The following is a 19,917-nucleotide window of genomic DNA, read 5'->3' as shown; positions in this document are numbered from 1 at the left end:
GTACTTCTTGGTCATTTGCATATCTTATTTAGAGAAATACTGTTCAAAGCCTTTGCCTTTTTTTTTTTTTTTTAAATTGGCGCCATACGCAGCATGGATCCCAATGTGGGTTTGAACTCATGATCCTGAGATCAAAACCTGAGTGAACAGAGATCAAGAGTCGGATGCTAACCAGCTGAGCCACCCAGGCGCCCCCCGCCTTTGCCTCTTTTTGGATTGGGTTGCTTCACTTCTGTTGTTGAGTTAGAAGAGTTCTTTATATATTCTAGATACTAGACCCTTATCAGATATTTCGATTTCCAAATTCTTTTTCCTATTCTCTGGTTTGCCTTTTTATCTCTCTCTCCCCCCCCCCCCCCCCCAGTTTGGTGGGGATGCACCATTCCTGAAGTACTGCAATACCAGGTTGTTGCGTGGAGTGGACAGAGCAAGCTCCTATTCCATCTTTCTGCTCCAAAAATCCATTTAATATATTGTCCTTGGATAGAGGATGTATCAGATATTAAACTGATAAGAACAGATACTACATATGATCTTAGCCAAAAGGCCAAGAAGCGATATGTCTTTTTATATCTTGATAGTGTTCTCACATGAGCAAAAATTTTTCATTTTGATGACGTGCAGTTTATCTGTTTTTTCTTTTGTTGCTTATGCTTTTGGTGTCACATCTAAGGGAACCATCGCCTAATCCAAGCTCATAATCCCTATGCTTTCTGCTAAGAGTTTTATAGTTTAAGTGCTTACGTTTAGAGCTAAATGGTCTTTGATCCATTTTGAGTTAATTTTCCTATATAGTATGAAACAAGTGTCCACCTTCATCTTTTGCATGTGACTATCCAGTTGTCCCACTGTGATTAGTTGCAGAGACTGTTCTTTCCCTATTGAATAGTCTCGGCACTGTCATTGGAAATCAGCTGACTATGGATGTATGGGTTTGTTTCTAGACTCTTAATATTTCACTTAAATCTTAACTTTATACCAGTGCCACATTGTTTTGATTACTCTGTCTTTGTACTAAATTTTTAAAAAATTGGGCTATGTGAGTGCTTTAACTTTATTCTCCTTTTTCAAGATTTTTTAGGCTATTCAGGATCCCTTGCAATTCCGTATTAATTTTAAGATCAGCTTTTCCATTTGTGCAAAAAGGCTGTTGGGATTGTGAGGGGGAGCATATTGCCATCTTCGTATGAAGTCTTCTAGTCTGTAAACATGGGATGGATATCTTGTCATTTATTTAGGTCATCTTTAATTTCTTTAGCAATGTTTTGTAGTTTTCATTGTACAAGTTTTAGAGTTCCTTGGCTAACTTTATTCCTAAATATTTTATTCTCTTTGATGCTATCATAAATGGAATTGCTTTTTCAGTTCCATTTTTGGATTATTCATTGCCAGTGTGCATAAGTACAACCGATATTTATAAGTTGATCTTGGATTCTGAAACCTTGCTGAACTCATTTATTAGCTCTAATTGTGTGTGTGTGTGTTTGTATTCTTTAGCATTGTCTGTATGTAAGATCATGTCATCTGCACATAGAGATTTTACTTCTTCCTTTCCAACCTGGATGTCTTTTGTTTCTTTTTCTTGCCTAATGGCTCTTCCTAGAATTTCAAGTACAATGTCAAATAGACGTTGTAAAAGTGGGTATCTTTCTCTTTCTTGTTTCTGATCTGAGGGGGAAAGCTTTCAGTCTTTCACCGTTCAATATATTAGCTGTGGATTTTCATGAATGCCCTTTATCATGTTCAAGAATTTTCCTTCTATTCCTTTATTTGGTGTTTTTTTTTTCTTTTAAATCATGCAGGGGTATTGGATTTTGTTAAATGCTTTCTCTGCATTAATTGAGATTTTTTTCCTTCATTCTCTTAATGTGGCGTATTACATTGATTGACTTTTGTATGTTGAACCATATGTACATTCCTGAGATAAATCCCACTTGGTCATGGTATAATCCTTTAAATATGCTGCTTGGTTTGGTTTGCTGTTATTTTGTTGAGGATATTTGCATCTGTACTCATAAGGGATTTTGATTTGTAGTTTTCTTGTGATAGCTATCTGGATTTGGTATCAGAGTAATGCTGGCCATATAATGTGTTCCCTCCTCTTTTTTGGAAGAACTTGAGAATGATTGGTGTTGATTCTTTAACTGTTTGATAGAATTCACCAGTGATTCCATATAGTCTGGGCTTTTCTTTATAGGGAGGTTTTTGATTACTGATTCAAGCTCTACTTGCTATATGTCTATTCATATTTTATATTTTGTATTGATGCAGTTTTGGTAGTTTGTGTGTTTTTAGTTTTTGTGTTTATCTAATTTGTTGGCATACAATTATTCTTAGTATCTTATTATTTCTTATAGTATTCTTTTTTTTTAAAGATTTTATTTCTTTATTTGACAGAAATCACAAGTAGGCAGAGAGGCAGGCAGAGAGAGAGGAGGAAGCAGGCTCCCTGCTGAGCAGAGAGCCCGATGCGGGGCTTGATCCTAGGACCCTGAGATCATGAAGGCAGAGGCTTTAACCCACTGAGCCACCCAGGCACCCCTTCATAGTATTCTTTTTATTTCTGTATTTCTTTTTATTTATAGTATTCTTTTTATTTCTGTATTTCTTTTTATTTATAGTATTCTTTTTATTTCTGAAAGATCAGTTGTAATGTCCCCATTCACTTCTGGTTTTAGTAATTTGAATCTTTCCCCTTTTTTTCTTAGTCTAAAGGTTTGTCAGTTTTGATCTATTTAAAGAGACAATGTTTACTTTTGCTTATTTTCTCTATTGTACTTCTATTCTCAATTTCATTTATCTCTACTCTTCTTTGATATTAGGCAGGGCTCTGAATTCTGGGATTAGCCTGTAGCTGTCTTCAGAGGTTACAGAACTCTGAACTCTGTCAGGACTGGATCAGAACTGTTGTGTGATACAGTGGAAAGAGTCTTAACATGGGTTCTCAGTCACTGGTTCAGATCCCGCTTTGGCATTTACTAGCTGTGAGTCTGGGGCAAATCACTTAAACTCTCTCATTCTGTTTTAGTATTAGTTAGGTGGAGATAATAGCTACCTTGTAGGCATTGTTTATGAAGAATTAATGAGATCATTCAATATTTGGCACATAGTAGGTGCTCACAGTTTGTGCTGTTTACTTGTTGAATAGGATCTGTTCTTCTTTGATATGACTTTAAGGTCTTTTCTTGCCCCACAATAAGCCAGGAGTTCAGAGGACAGTGAACACCTGCTTCTGGGATTTGAGTCCTCCCTCCCCAAAGGGTCCTGTTCTAATCCCTTTAGCAAGTTGCTAGGTTACCACTTAAAGGGATATGGTTCACTTATATTTTCTGAATTTGGAGGAACTGAAGATTTTGCTAATATTTGCAAAGAAACTCCCTCTCAATATGATTGGAGTCAAACATCAAAGGTAGGTAAAACAACAGAAGTAAATAATCTCCCCCAAACATACATGTTTTAGTCTGCTTGTCACATAAATGAATCTCTGTTTTACGTGACAATAAGCAGACCCTTCTTTTTTAGAATAGGTAGCATTTATTAGAAATCAGTATTCATCAGTGTTGTCATCTCGTTTTTCAAGCAATTCCTTTGTTTTTAGAACTTAAATGTCTTTTTCTTTCCCTTGACACAATCTTGTGATTAAAGAAAAAGCCACTGTACTTTTTTTTCAAACTTTGTTTTCAAATTTTCTCTATCTTTCCCATTCTTTACGGTTTTGTGGTTTTCTAAACCTCCTTTATGAAAAGAACAATTTTTAAAAAAGATTTATTTACTTTAGAGAGAGAAGAAGAGAGAGTGAAAACAAAGAGGGAGGGGCAGAGGGAAAGAGAGAGAGAGAATCTCGAGCAGACTCCCCACTGAGCACAGAGCCTGACGTGGGGCTGTGTCCTAGGACCCAGAGATCATGACCTGAGCTGGATTCAGACATTCACCAACTGAGCCACTCAAGAACCCCTGAAAAGAACAACTTAGAATGAGTATTTCTAGTTACTGCCTCAGATTTCTGAATTGTTAAATACTCTGGGTCTTTTTATTTTTTTTTCCCCTCCTCTCTTAAATAGCTGACATAGATCTGCTCAGATCATAATCCTGTGTTTAAATCCCCTTGAGAAGTGTTTCTGGGGCATTAGGTGCCTTCTGCTGATCTTAGAGTGTTAGACGCCAGCCTTGTTTTTTCTGTTATCTGTTACTTTTGAATTTAAAAGTAAATCCATTGAATTTACTTTTAATATTTTTGGTACAGTATGATTTTGTATACTTTATTTGGGAAATATTCCAGAAATAGATTTTTTTCCTTACTTATCTCCATGTTTTTTTCAAAATTGCGTATACTTTGAACATGTAAATGGGATTGCATTTTAGAGGCAAGAGAGATATTTTCAGTTTAAGGTAATCTGTTCCTAGAAAGAAACATCTTTTTATAATTTGCCTCTGCATGTGTCAGTTTCATAAGTTTGCATTTGTGTAGGCTAGCACTGTCCAATAGAAATATGATATAAGCTAGGTATATACAAGTTTTCCAGTGGCCTTATTAAAAAATGTAAAGAGAAATAGGGGTGCCTGGGTGGCTCAGTTGGATAAGCGTCTGCCTTCAGCTCAGGTCATGATCCTGGGATCAAGTTCTGCCTTGGGCTCCTTGCTCAGCAGGAAGCCTGCTTCTCCCTCTGCCTGCCGCTCCCCTTGCTTGTGCTCTGACAAATATATAAAATCTTTAAAAAGAAAAAAAGTGCAATAAGTGAAATTAGTATTAATAATATATTTTATTTAATCCAAAGTGTCACTTCCGCATTTACTCAGTATAGAAAAATTTATTAAGATGTTTGACATTTAGGGGCTCCTGGTTGGTTCAGTCAGTTAAGTATGTACCTTTGGCTCAGGTCATGATTCCGGAATCCTGAATTGAGCCCCACATAGAGCTCCCTGCTCAGTGGGGAGCCTGCTTCTCTTCTCCCTCTGCCCTTCTCCCTTCACGCTCTCATTCTTGCTGTCTCTCTCACATAAATAAATAAAATCTTAAAAAAAAAAGATACTTGACTTCTAGTGTATATTTTACACTGTAAGTATACAATCTCAGTGTGGTACAAAATTTCCATCAGAAGTTTTTATCAGTATTTAGACTTTATAAACATTATAGATGAAAAAGTAAATTCTTATGTTCAGGTTGTTCCAAACAAGTTTTCCAATAACGGAATTATGTGTCAGTTTTCACATTTAAATTTAAATTAATAAAGTTAAATAAAATTTGAAATTCAGTTCCTTGGTCACACTAGTTACATTTCTTCTTCTACTTTTTTTTTTTGAAGAGAAGGAGAGAGAAAGAGAGGAGGAGAGGCAGCGAGGGAGGGACAGAGGGAGAATCTCAGGGAGGCTCCGCACCCAGCACTGAGCCTCATGTGAGGCTGATCTGACAACCTTGAGATTGTGATATGAGCGAAAGTCAAGAGTCAGACTCTGAACTGACCGAGCCACCCAGGTGCCCCACCCTACTTACCTTCCAGGTGCTCAGTAATTAGATGTGGCCCTCTACTACCATCTTCAACGGTGCAGGTCTAGACCTCATTTTCTGACACAGGCAAAGCTACACTGTGTTGCCATTGGAAGGGTTATTCTTTTATTCTAAAAGTTAAAAAAAAGAAAAGAAAAATCTGTTTTATCTTCATTCTAGTTTCCCAGGCTATTTTTGTCCAGACCTCTTAGGGCATTCATCACTCTCTAGGTGCTTCTGTGCTGACAGATGATTGGTTCCTTGTTTTAGTTCACGCTGCTGCCGCTGGTCCTGGAATTTGCCAGGAGTCCTGATGCTTTAGGTCGCATTCTGATGCACACGGGAGTGGCTGGAGAGTAGGAAATGCTGTAATCTCCTGGAATCGATGCAGTGTGTGTCCGGAGGCTCAGATAGCAGATGTTTGGCAGTTCGCTAGCAAGAACAGTTCTGTGCCCTGCTTCTTGTTTTTATATGGAAGGAAATACGGATAAGGTGGTTATTTCTTGGGCAGTGGGACCGCTCAGTTTATAGTCGCAAAGCCTCCATTTAACTCTTGCTGTGGGAGCAGAGCCCAGGGTTGCCAGGTCTTTCAAGTGAAGCCCAGAAATCGAGATTTTTTATATGAATTCTTTCAATTTTCAAAAGATTAGCGACTAATTCGGCTTTAAGTTTAAAACACCACAAAGAATGAAAAACCATGTCTGCAGGCTAGATTTGGCCCTTGGGTCACTAGTTTATAACTGGTTATCAGCACTGTTGGGCACAGAACATGAACGTGCATTAAAATCCCCAGCAATCACACTTGCCTTATGTCATTCTACCCTGGTTTTCTTGCACTCCCCTTTTAAACATGCACAGGGTATCAGAGTTAGGTTATAGCTAGTTGGTATGGATTAGAAGTAGTTGATCACTGCTTGCTTGGGTCATTGAGTGCAGTGATAATTGCATTTTTCTTCTATGTTAGGAAAAGCAGGAGAAAAAGTATTAATAGCATTTTTATTTTTAAAATTGCTATGTCAAATGCATAATTTATGCATGACACTATATATTATGGCTATTTTACCACATATTTACTTTTTTTAAAAATGATTTTTACTGTTAAGAAAATTTTTTATTATGAGCGCTGGGTGTTACATGCAACTAACTGATGAATCATTGAACACTATACCTGAGACTAATGATGTACGATATGTTGGCTAATTTAAATTAAAAAAAAGAAAAAAGTTTTTACTACGTAGCAACAAATGTCCTAAAAGTTTTACACTTGGTCATTGATGCAGTGCTTACTCCTACCCCATGAGGTAAGTACCTTTATTATCAACCCCATTTGAGAAGGAGGGAAATTGACCGTAGAGAAATAACTTATTCACGATTACAGGCAGGGAAGTAGTAGAGCCTGGATTTGAGCCCTTGGCAGTTCCACTCCAGAGACCTATTCTTTCTCTTATCAAATCTCCCTTTCCTCCCCAGTCCCCGGATAATCATTGTCTGATTTTCTGCTTGCCTTAGTGACTCCCTTCCCCATGGCCTGGCACTGTGAGGTGAGCATTGCTGAGCAGGCATGGAATCAGGTACACTTCTGATCTCCAGCACGGATGATGCTTTTGGCTTTTGCATGTGCAGAAATGGAGATGTCAGTGGTCGAGGTTATCATAACGAAGAGTCCTGATTTCCTTTCACTTTCTAAACACACTCACTCTAAAAAGATTAAAAACCCTTAGACAAGCTGTAAGGATAGCACATTCATTGAATGTGTGTATACTCTTGCCATGCGCTCACCACCTGGTAATGTTCTGTCATATTTCTTGTCTCTCTCTGAACCATTTGAGAATTAGTTCAGATACTTCATACTTTAACGCCTTATTCAGCAGTTGTGTCCCTAAGCTCAGGCGCACCCTCCGCATAACCACAGTACCACAGGGACACTCAGGAAATCCGCCATTGGTAAAATACTCTGGCATACAGTGCTTATGCGCATTATCCCTTTTGTTCCCCTTTTGATCTTTATAGCTGTTATTATTTTTCCAGAATCCAGGACTAAATCAAAGATTATATTTAGTTTTCATATTTCTCTTCTAATCTCCCAGACTTGGGGTGGGTGTGTGTGTCTTTCATGGCATTGACATGTTTAGAGATTTCCCAACTAGCTGCTTTGCAGATGTCCTTAAGTTTGAGCTTGTCTGATTGTTTCTGTGTGTTTAGACTCAGGTTTAAAAATTTTGTAAGACTATCACTTAGTGTAGTTGTGTCCTCCTCAGTGTATCACATTAGGAAGGATGTGATGTCATTGTACTGCATTACTGGGGATGGCAGATTTCATCATTTGGTTGAGATATTGTTCACCAGGTTGGCTTATTGGAAGGGTGCCTTTCTTCTTTGTTACAAGCATTCTCTGGAGTGATGTTTTGAAATGCATGGATATCCTCTTTCCCAATAGTCTCTCACCCATGGGTATTGCTTTTAGTCTGAACTACTTCCTCTTACGGTTTTTATAAAATGCTGATTTTCTGTTTCTTTCCTTCTGTATTTCTTAGCTGGATTTTCTGTAAAGAAGAGCTTTCCCTTCCATGGGAGGCAGAATAATGGTCCTTCCAAAGATCTCTACCTTCTAGTCCCCAGAACCTGACATGGCAATGGAAAATTGAGGTTGTAGGTGGAATTAAGGTTGCTAATCAGCTGACCTTAATTACAAGGAAGGGCCCTTTAAGTAAGAGGAGGCAGGGCACATCGGTGGGTGGCTCATCATTTAAGCGTCTGCCTTCGGCTCAGGTCATGATCTCAGGATTCTGGGATCAAGTCCCGCTTTGGGCTCCCTGCTCAGTGGGGAGTCTGCTACTCCCTCTGCTTGCCGCTAGTGTTCAAGTGCTCTCTCTCTCTGTCAAATAAATAAAATCTTAAAAAAAAAAAAGTAGGAGGAGGCTAGATGCTATATAAGAAGGACTAGACCTGCCATTGCTGGCTTTGAAAATAGAGGAGGGAAACTATAAGCCGTGGATCGGAGGCAGCCTCTAAAAGCTGAAAAAGGAGTATAAATGGACCCATCCAGAGCCTATAGAAAAGAATGTAGTCCCAGTCTTGCCTTGTTGACAGCTGTATCAGACTCCTGATCTACAGAAATATCAGAAATATTGGTTAAGCTGCCAAGTGTGTGGTAGTTTATTTTAGCAGTGATAGAAAACCAGGATACCTTCTTACCTTCTTATCAGTGTGGACTCATTGGGAAGGGAATTGTAGTTTATCTCTGTCATATTCATATCTGTGTTGAAATTGTCTTAAATTTGGCCACTAGGATCCTTGTGACATAGCCATTTTTGAGCACTTTCCTCTTTCTTGACAGAACAAGATATCCCAGGCCTGTCTTGTGCTTTCCCTCCCCACCTTGGAGTCACAAGACAAACTCTTAAGCAGGGCACCGTTTCTTACCTTCTACTCTGCGCCGAAACCAACACCTAGGACTCTAAACTTTCTTATGACAGTATTGCAAAGGCAACGTAATAGTGATTAATCACTGGGGAAACCCTGTAACTGGGCTTTAAAGTTTGCCACAAGAATGAGAAGTATGGAGTGTCTGGCCTTTTCATTCTGTTTTCTTCCTGTGTCTGCTTTGCATGGTGTTCCTGCCAGGGCTGGGCAAGTAGCAGCAGGGATTTATGGAGATTTTCACATAAATTCATGAAAAGATGTGTGTCTCTTTCTGGAGGCTGAATTTTGTTCTAAGGCCTGTTCATAAGTTTCTGTATTATTCTCATTCGGAAAGTGTTCAGTTATGTAGTCCTTTAAAAAAGTTGTTCTGCACATGGGGTACCTGGCCAGTGGAGCCTGTGACTCTCAGGGTCATGAGTTTGAGCCCCACACTGGGCATAGAGATTACCCTTGTTAAATAATAATAATAATAATAATAATAATAATAATAATTGTTCTGTAGAATTCTTGGCTAACTTTCTCAATTTGTAGGGATGCATAGAAAGATTACCTTTAAGGGGCCAGAATAAATGTTAGTCTTTGGGGATATGTAGAAATCTCACGTGATTACAGACTTTTGTCTTAGGGAGCAATGACTATGCTTGTAGAGCCTGGCAGGAAACTGTGGTGGGGACTGTGCTGAACTAGAGTGCCAGAGCCTGTGCTGAAGAGAGCACTGGTGTTTCCCTGTTGACTCTTGCCCTGGCAAAGAGAGCTACCCAGGGATGCTGGGGTTTTCAAGAGGGGTCCAGAAATCTAGATTTTTACACAAATCCCAGTACTTTCAAAAGGTTGGTAATTCAGTTTTATTGAGAAATAACACACAGGGAGAAATTAACAAACTCTATCTGTAGATTGGATCCCCAGTTTACAATCTCTGGCCTAAGATACACTGGTAAGCAGCATCACTACACACAGAGGGCTGTCCAGAGCAGGGGTTCTTAGCCTTTTTTTGCAGTGGACCAAATGTGTAAGGGGTGGGGAAGCCGGTGGGTCTTTTGTCAGAATAATGTGTTTTAAGTGTATAAAGAAATCTACAGGATTATAAGCAGAATCAATTGTATTGACATGAAGTTACCAAAATATTTCTGAGAAGCTAAATTTGTGACATATATGCATTTTTATTTGTGCATTAAATAACATGATCTCGTGGAAGGTCTGTTCATTAACTGTAACTTCTAAATACTGTGAGAAGTGATATTGTGAGATAACCGTAACAACTGTAAAATAATATTAAAACACCTAGTATATGTAGGAGGCAGGGTCACAGGAGTTTGCTACCACTGCTCTGTCTTGTGCCTACATTCATAACTGCAGATCATGTTAAATGTAAACTAGCAGTGGAAATGAAGATGTTACAACCCCCAGTGAACCTCACGTTAAGAACCCTTAGTCCAAAATGATCTGCAGCCCGCTCATAGTAGCGTGAGGGGAGCAGTATATATTCTTGAGTATAATTAAGAATTAAGTCACACAGTTCAGTTTTGTCTCTTCAATTAACTTTCTGGTTGCTGAATTTGACTCTGTTTTTTTTTAGAACGTTATCATTTGTCTTACAAAATTGTGCGAACAGATAGTCGCCTGGTACGCAGCATTCTGACAGCCCATGGATTTCATGAAGTAAGTTCATTTTTACTATCTCACCTGATCTGCTGCAAAGCTGAAAATCCTAACCCCCTGACTACCAGTTAAGAGGACAGCTCTAGAAGGTTCATGGGACCTATGCTTAGTGATAATGCAAAGCTTGCACTGGATTTCCAAGTGGCTCTGTCAGTTTCTCTTGAAATACATGGAAAACATTTTCACAAGATTTCTCTCTCTCTCTCTCTCTCCCTCTCTCTCTCCTCTTTCTCTCTTTTAACAAGCAAACAAAAGCCCAAACATTTTTCTTGCTATGATTTTTTGGGTTGGGGTGGAGACAGACTTGCCCCTAAGGAATCATCTGATACCTAATTAAGGTGCTTTGATTGCAAGCAACAGAAACAGAAGTTGCCTAACTTAAACCAAAAAGGATTTGTGGGTAAGGTATATACAGCATAGGGAGCAGAATCAGAGGAAGGGTTGAGAAGGCAGGCCTTTGGAAGGAGAGAGCCTAGGACAAATCCTGGGGATCTGGAAATAGGAATCAGGACTGTCTCCTCAAGGCACTGCTACAGATGTGACTCAGCTCCTCTCACTGTCCTTGTGCCCTCCGTCCCCGAAGAATCACATTCTGGAGATAATACCGCTGGTCCAGCTTGGGTCATGGATCTACACCTTGTAAGTGGGGAGGGTAGTGTGACTGGCAGTCTTTTGAAACTATGGCAGTCTTTTGAAACTAAGTAGTATGTTATTCCCCCCCCCCCCCAAAATTGGGAAAATTGGGATATTGATATCAAAGGGACAGACAAAAATGTTGGATAGTCTTACCCTGTAGACATTTCGATAAATTGATAAAAGTCTAGTTGTTAGCCCCTTACCTTGGGCTGAGGTTTGAAATAGAGTAATTGAGGAAGTTCTGTTACTTGTTCATATCCTGTCCTGTTGTTTTATCTCCAGGGCCTAACATGGTACATATCCCATCATAGGCATCAAGTACGTAATTAACAAATGAATTCTTAGGAATTAATGAATGGATGTATAGTCTAAGTTGGTTTGCCACCACAGGGTTTTAGTTCTGATCAGTACTTTATATCCATCATCTGCAGGGATATAAGGACACCCTGAGAAAGGAGTTGTGGGGTTGAGCCCTCTTCTCATACTTTGATATGCAAGAATGTTAAGAGACATAACAGACTGCTTTAGAAGGACTCATTTTTTCTACTTTCTGCATTTGAGATTTGCCCAACTATCCCATTCTTTAAACTTGATTGTCCCCATGTTCTTTATACTCAGATTTTATTTTATTAGGCTCACATACTAACTGGGCCCCCACTGTGCTCTGCACGTGAGAAATTTCTATGGCCTTTCTTGCTGTCTCTCTCTCTGGAGAGAGGCTATCTCTGATGTTTTCTTTATCTTTTTATCTGCCCTCAGGTTCACCCAAGCAGCACTGACTATAACCTAATGTGGACGGGATCTCACCTGAAGCCCTTCTTACTTCGCACACTCTCTGAAGCACAAAAGGTTAATCACTTTCCCAGGTAATGCTCTTGTAGCTACTTTGCTCCATTTAAAGGTGCCTGACATTGGGCATGTAGCCAGTAGAGATAATTAATGTCCTTAAAAAAAGAAGTCTGTGATACAGGGCAGCAGTCTGCTGATCAAACTAAGGTGTTCACATCCATAAGCATGTATTGGACTATGTAGACATGGATGGTTCTGAAGGAAACTGTTTCTGGATTGTAAATTCCATAGGTTCTCTTTCCTAAAATTGCACAGCTTGAGAGCCCTTCATATGGATGGTTTCTCCCTTCTCACCTCCTTTTTCCAGTGTTACTGTTTTCCCCTTTATTAACAGTGGCCCCCTTAGAATCTTCATATGGTGCAAACATTGTCCTTGGGTGCAGACAGTTTTCAGGATTCTAAACAAAAGTACAAAAAAACCATGATGTCAAATTCAGTTCTGACAAGGACAAATGACCAAGCAACAGAAACCATCACGATGGTGATTTCCATTTCCTTACTCTTAATGGAACTAAAGGAGGACATAGTTTGTTAGCTGGTAGACCATTAATTTGAATTTTTAATGATAGATCATCTTGTGACTTTCTGACACAGAACTAGGGAAGAGTTCAGAGAATTGAATGTCATTGCTATAGAAAACTCCTTCCAATCACATTGTTAATGGCAGCCTAGGGAGGCAATGCTGCCTAGTGGCTAGAAGCATGAGCTCTGTAATCAGTTACCTGGGCCTAGATCCCAGCTCTGCTGAGTGACCACCAAACATGACCTCTCTGAACATCAGTTTCCTCATTGGTAAAAAGATGTTGCTAAGACAGACTTTGTATAACTGATGTTAGGATTTAACCTATTGGGATCTAAGATGTTTAAAACAGTGCATGCCTGTCACATCGTAAACGTTGGAGAAGTCTTAGCTACTGTTTTTGTGACCAGAGTTTCTTAGTGTTTCCATCCACGAAAAAGAAAATAGGAATAAAACGGATGCTAAAGGGGCACCTGGGTGGCTCAGAGGGTGAAAGCCTCTGCCTTCAGCTCAGGTCATGATTCCAGGGTCCTGGGATTGAGCCCTGCTCTCTGCTCAGCAGGGAGCCTGCTTCCCTTCCTTTCTCTCTGCCTGGCTTTCTGCCTACTTGTGATCTCTGTCCTTCAAATAAATAAATAAAATCTTAAAACAAAACAAAACAAAAACGGTTGCTGAAACCTTGCCTTATTCTGGCAGTCATACTCAACCATGGAGAGATAGATAGATGACCTTATAGAGAAGAAAGAAACAAATCTCATTTAATGAAGAGAAGGAAATCCAGTACAAATTTTTTAATTTGGTCAGTAGTTATGTTTTGTATTATTTCCAGGGCTTATGTCCTACAAAATATCCTTATGTACTTATGCTAACAGGCTTCATTTTCAGTTACTTTCAGAGGCTTTTCTCATTTTTATCTCATAAAATTTCTTTCTTGATTTTTCAATTCTGTTGTCTTATATCTCATCACCGTGTCTAAGTACCTGGCCAGTGTCAAATAGTTTCTTCATCATCTGGGATAAATGTGTGTTTTGAGTCTTCATAACAAGTTCCAGTTTTATTTGATGTCTCAGCTTCATTCGCAGAGAGTAATTTAAACTTTATTTTCGTCCTCACTGTTTGAAAGATGTGGATTTGTCTGAAAGATATTCTAAATGTGTGACTGGATGATTGAAGTCAATCAGATGCATCTGTTTTAAATAGGCATTGAAAGAGTCCTTGAAATAGCCCACATTAGAGTCTGCATTCCAAATTCATGTGAGCAGTGTATTATTTATTTTAATAGTTTCTGAAATACTCCCGTTGGTATATAAGAATTCTGTCTTAGTTTAGGCTCAGTCAGTATCCATGAATTCAATCCTATCTTCTCTTGAGTACTTCTTGAATGTATTATTCTTGCATGTTCGAGTACATTAATAATCCGTCATCTAGGGGTGCCTGGGTAGCTCAGTGGATTAAAGCCTCTGCCTTCAGCTTGGGTCATGCAATGAAGCCCCGCATCGGGCTCTCTGCTCAGCGGGGAGCCTGCATCCCTTCCTCTCTCTCTGCCTACTGGTGATCTCTCTCTCTCTCTGTCAAACAAATAAACAAAATCTTTAATAATAAAAAAAATATATAATCCATTATCTAAATGCAATGTCCCTTGTGGCTTCTGCTGCTCTGTTTCTCATGTTTTCAATCCAAAGGCTTGAACTCACATGCAAGAGGAATTCGAGCACTAAAATGTTTCTTATTGTCAACTCTTTCTTAATACAGTTTTTTAACTTTTCATTTTAAGTAATTTTAGACTTCTAGAGAAGTTGCAAAAATATAGTTACTCAGTATGCTTTACCTTGTTCTTCTAACATTAACATCAGTTACAACTGGTATAATTATCAAAATGGAGACTTGAACATTGGTATAATATGCTTTTTAATCAAAATTTATAATATTTATGGTGTTTTGATGAATCGTGTACTACAGTAGTTGCAGTGAGAGTCAATTTAGTGTAAGTGGTTTTTAGCCAAATGATTACAGGGGATTTGAAAATAATGCATATTAATTCACATGCATATTTTATTGTAGAGAAGGTGTGCTATGATATAAAAGATCTGCAAGCATTAAATATGTTCTGTGAGGCTAAGCCATTCTCTGGGGGAAATGGCATAGAAGAACTAAAAGCAAGGGCGATTGGGGGATAATTCCTGTGTGGGAGGATGAAGGAAGCTTCTGGGGGTGCTCACACAGGTGACCAAAATTCATCATGCTTTGCGTATGTGATTTGTAGACTTTTCTGCATATATATTACCTCCAGTAAGAAGTGTATTTTAAAAAAGTGAAAAATGTACTGACAGAAAAGAGCCTTCTCTTTGATAATATTTTTAAACTGTATGGTGGCTGTTGAATCCTAATGTTATTTAGGTTCCCTTGAATATACTGAAAAGGGTAGTGTTATGATTTTATTTTAAAATAATATTTACCATTCATTGGCTCATTTGGGACAATTTAAGTTTTGTTTTTTTTTTTTTTTTTAAGATTTTATTTATGTGAAAGAGAGAGTGAGCAAGAGAGTGCACAAGCTGGGGAAGGGGCAGAGGGAGAGGTAGGAGCAGACCTCACTGAGTAGGGAGCTCAGTGTGGGACTTGCTCCCAGGACCCTGGAGTCATGACCTGAGCTGAAGGCAGATGCTTAACTGACTGAGCTTCCCAGATGCCCCTATTTAAGTTTTTGATGAAGAATCTTAGATGTCAACTAAAGGATACATAGTTTCCCAAAATTTGTATAGGGGGCATTAAGTAGAAGGATTTGGAGACCACTAGGATTGGGCATCTATAGGAGGATGTATTCCTTTTCCTTGTCCTTACCTCATTATTTCTTAACTGATGATAAACATCACTGAGGATCCTTTCTAAAAACAGAGAATCACACACACACAAAAATATACAATCATGGATCCCATTGCAGATTCAGGGACTCACCATATCCTGGGAAAGTGCATATTTAAAAAGTACCTTCTACTGGGTGATGAATATCAAGGAGGGCATGTGTTGTGATGACCACTGGGTGTTGTTATACACAGTGAATGAATCATTGAACTCTACCTCAGAAACTAATGATGTACTATATGTTGGCTAACTGAACAGAATAAAAATAAATAAATAAATCAGTGCCTTCTAGGTGCTTAATCTTCCCAGGTAAATATATACCTAGAAAGCTATATATTTAAAAAGCACTAGGGTGATCTATATCTGGGAAGATTTAGGAATTACATTCTAGACTAAATCAGCATTATAGTGTGGACCATCTGTACCAAAGTCACCTGGGACACTTGTATAAAATGCAGAATCCTTAGCTTTATCCCAGAATTGCGAGAGCTGGGGCCCAGGAATGGTAATTTTAGTAATTCACTTTGTAGGTGATTCTTATCTGAAATTTAAGGCCTCTTCTCTGTATTTATGAAGAGGACAGTGGGTTTGTGATACCTAGACTTATCAAAGCTACCTTTGAATTTAAGAAATCATAGTGAAAAATTAGAACGGAGGAAGAGACACAGTAAGTTTTTAGTGGTTACAGCAAAGATTCTTAGATGGTTTTTAATTAGTGGAAGAAACTATGACTGGAAGCCAGTAGTGGAGCTCATGAGTCCAGCTGAGGCCAACTGAAGTAGCTGCTGTAGAACTCCAGAATGTACTCCCTGATAGGTGGCATTTGCTGCCTGAAGCTTATGGGGCATTTCCTTGCTTTTCTTTAACATTTTATCTTTTACATATCCATCTTCTAAGGATGTAAATTTAGTTATCAGTGGGATTCTTTTTTTCTTTTTTTTTTGAAGATTTTATTTATGTGAGAGAGAGAGACAGTGAGAAAGTACATGAGAAAGGAGAAGGAAGGTCAGAGGGAGAAGCAGACTTCCCGAGGAGCTGGGAGCCCGACCCGGGACCCGATCCCAGGACTCCAGGATCATGACCTGAGCTGAAGGCAGCTGCCCAGCCAGCTGAGTCACCCAGGCACCCGTCATTGGGATTCTTAAAGTAGTGATCTGAGACTTTACTCCAGTAGGCCCACTGTAGTTTAAAATTAAGGTCTATCTTGGATGCTATCTAGGAGAAACATATCAGACCCTTGATTCTTGTTTTACTAATGATGATGCAAGTTCCGTGTAGTTATAGCAAAGGTTGAACAATTACTGCTGTTAAATATGGGTAAGGTAGCCATATCTTTTATTTTCCTGAATGGTACTATTTTCAAGTATGCCAACCTTTGCCCAGGCCATGTTTCTCAGAAGGTCACATCCTCTAGATATCTTTGTAAAAAAATTCCCAGAATGCTTTGGGTTTAGAACTTGTTAGTTGGGGTACTAGTATTTTTTCATTATTTGGGTAATCTAGATTTTTTTTTCTACTACTAAAGAATTGTGATTCAGTGAACATACAACATGTAGTGTTCCAAAATGTTTCATTTATTTTTAGTAGTGAATAGTAATAGGCTGCTAATGAAGCTAGAATTTATTTGATGTATTTGGTTTGTGGACCTTGAAAATTTGAATATATTTATCAAAGTCAAACTTAGAAACAGTCTTTTTTGCTTCTTTATATTTGAATTCTGTTTTAGAATAGATTTTATACTCCAAAGACCCATTTGGCAAAAAGAATCAGATTTCAGTATGATTCTAAAACTGTAAAAAATTCTAGGAGAAAATCTTCATGTGCTTGGATTTAAATCATAAAGATTTCTTAGACATAACAGTAAATGCACAGTCCATAGGAGAAAGATATGGATAAATTGGATTTCCTCCAGATTTAAAATGTCTGCTCTTTGAAAGACATTGTTAAGAAAATGAAAAGATAAGCCACAAACTAGGAGAAGATATTTGCAGAACACATATCTGATAAGGAATTTGTATCCATAGTGTATAGTGAACGCTCAAAACTCAATAATAAACAGCCCTTCTTTTTGCAAAATGGGCTAAAGATATTTGAACAGATGCTTCACTGAAGAAGATAGATGTGAAAGGATGTTGCACATCAGTAGTCACTAGTGGAATTAAAACCACTTGAGGTACTACTGCCTACCTGTTGGAACGGCTGAAAACAAAACAGAAAAACAGACAACACCAAGTGCCGGTCAGGACTCAGTGCAATGGAAGGCGGAAACTTTGCCAGTGGGAAATGCAAAACGGTACAGCCACTTTGGGTCATAGTTGCTTAGAAAGTTAAATATATACTCACACATGTGTTAGTTCTAAAATGTGTCCACAAATGCCTTGACATAGCCTTCAAAAAGTTGAGCTTCATTTCTCTGTTCTTGGGTGTAAGCCAGCCTTTGTGCCTTCTAATGGATAGAATATGGCAGAAGTGACAGCCTGTTGCTTCTGGGGCTGTCATTAAAGACATTGCAGCTTCTTCGTTGTTCCCTTTCCCTCTTGAATCACCTGATCTGGGAGAAACCAGCTATCATGTCACAAAGACACTCGGTCAGCCTTACAGAAGAATTCACATGGGAAGGGACTGAGGCTTCTTGTCAACGACCAGCCCCAGGCGAGAGAGCTATTTGGCAAGTGGGTCCTTCAGTCATAGTTGAGCCTCATGACCACAGCTCTGGTCAGTGTCTTGACTGTAGCCTCACGAGAGGCCCTTAGATAGAACTACCCAGGCCTGCTACCCCAACACTCCTAACCCACAGAAACCCACAGAAAATGTTTATCATTGTTTTGAGCTATAATGTTGTGGCAATAATTTGTAATGCAAAAATAGATAACTAATAGAATTTACTAAACAATTTTACTGAACTTGGCAGTCTCATTCCTGGAGAGATTGGAACTTATGTCCATACAAAAACTTACATTCTTACAAAAGTCTGTGCATAATGCTTTTAGTGATTTTATTCATAATCTTCAAAAACTGAAAAGAGCTTACATGTCTATCTACTGGCAAATGAATAAGGAAACTGCAGTCTTTCTGAGCAATGGATTACTCCTGAGCCCTAAAAAGGAGTGAGATCCTTATGCAGGCAACAGCAGGGATGAATCTCAGTTGTTGCCAGTCTCGGGGAAAGGAGCCAGTCTCAAAAAGACACATATATATGATTCCATGAACTTGACCTTCTGGAAGAGGCAAAACTAAGGGACAGGAAACAGGTGAATACTTACCAATGGCAGAAGGGGACTGGAAGGATTGGCTCCAGAGGGACCGGAAGTAACTTCTTGGGATGCTAGAACCATTTGTGGTAGCAATTAAATAATTGTATATGTTTGTTAAAACTTATAGAATTATATACTAAAAAGGGCAAATCTTACTGTAGGTCAGTTATACCTCAGTGAATAAATCTGAACAAAGAAATCCAGTTCATGAAAATGATTATTAAACTTTGGGGTTGACAGAGTGGTCGATCTCATGTAATACTGTCCTCGGTACCTATTCCAGCTCTGAACTACGAACTCTGTAGTATGTGGTAACACAGGAAGGCCTCGGAGTCAGACTTTACTGAAATGGAAAACTTTTATGATTTTTAGGTCCTATGAACTAACCCGGAAAGACCGACTCTACAAAAACATCATCCGAATGCAGCACACACACGGATTCAAGGCTTTTCACATCCTCCCTCAGACCTTCCTTCTGCCAGCCGAGTATGCGGAATTCTGTAGTAAGTGCTTGGCTGCGAATGCCCCCTTCCTCCCCCGCCACGTCACCCCTGCAACTGAGCTCGGGGCAGACTTACCCCAAGGGCCACCTTGAGTTAGTAACTACTTAGGGCTTTTCAAATCTTTAAAACAGTGTGTTTCTTTAGTGAAACAGCTGGAGGGATGACTTTAAAACCGTTTTCATTGTGATTGTGTCCCTGTATGTTTATTTTTAGTAAGCCTGTTGCTCTCATTTCTAGAAGGATACATGGGTGTCACACCTGTGCCCGTCTGGTACAGAACGTTTCTTTACTAGCAAGAGTCAGTGCCTATGGAAGGGTGTATATACTTCTGCCTTTGAACTATATATGCTTCCTTTTTGTTGTCTGCTTTTTCTTGCCATTTAAGGAATATTCCTATCACCTTGATTTCTCGACTTGTATGGCTTACGAGGTACAAGTATCACACATTGTTTAGTGTGAGGGTTTAGAGGTACCCGTCAGTCACACTCTGGTTGGAGTATCCTGACAGGGGTTAGCCCAATAGGGATCTAAATGTCCACTCTCTTGCCTGTAAAGCTCACTAGGAGCATGTGGCTTGCTTTCCAGTCTCAATGGGGCCTTCTAATTCCTTTTGCCTTGAAGTCAGCTATCTTCCCCAGGTGCAAGTAGACGAAATGGGCTATTTCAGACTTTTCTCCCTGGGGGCAGAGCCTGATCAGGAGGCCTGGTGCATGGAAGAGGTGTGAG

At 39.1% G+C, this 19,917-nt stretch overlaps 1 protein-coding gene and 1 non-coding gene across 22 annotated transcripts in view; one reads left to right on the top strand and one right to left on the bottom strand.

Annotated features, from left to right (window-relative positions):
* TTLL5 (tubulin tyrosine ligase like 5) overlaps positions 1 to 19,917 on the top strand; it is a 282,938-nt gene that overhangs the window by 8,497 nt on the left and 254,524 nt on the right. For all 21 annotated transcript variants that reach the window (XR_009355825.1, XR_009355827.1, XR_009355826.1 and 18 more), the window contains exons 4-6: positions 10,485 to 10,567; positions 11,963 to 12,069; positions 19,061 to 19,191. Coding sequence is in view for 18 of the 21 variants with exons in the window: in XM_059182754.1 (XP_059038737.1) it covers positions 10,485 to 10,567; positions 11,963 to 12,069; positions 19,061 to 19,191 (321 nt within the window). In the remaining 3 variants the exon portion in view is untranslated. The remainder of the gene's footprint in view (positions 1 to 10,484; positions 10,568 to 11,962; positions 12,070 to 19,060; positions 19,192 to 19,917) is intronic.
* Positions 370 to 559, bottom strand: LOC131837789 (U2 spliceosomal RNA). The gene has a single exon (XR_009356372.1). It is a non-coding gene; the product is annotated as a U2 spliceosomal RNA (small nuclear RNA).

The sequence above is a fragment of the Mustela lutreola genome, chromosome 7 (assembly GCF_030435805.1).
Source record: "Mustela lutreola isolate mMusLut2 chromosome 7, mMusLut2.pri, whole genome shotgun sequence".
Taxonomy (NCBI): Eukaryota; Metazoa; Chordata; class Mammalia; order Carnivora; family Mustelidae; genus Mustela; species Mustela lutreola.
Note: the sequence above shows the minus strand (reverse complement) of the source record. Positions and strands in the feature narration are given on the sequence as shown.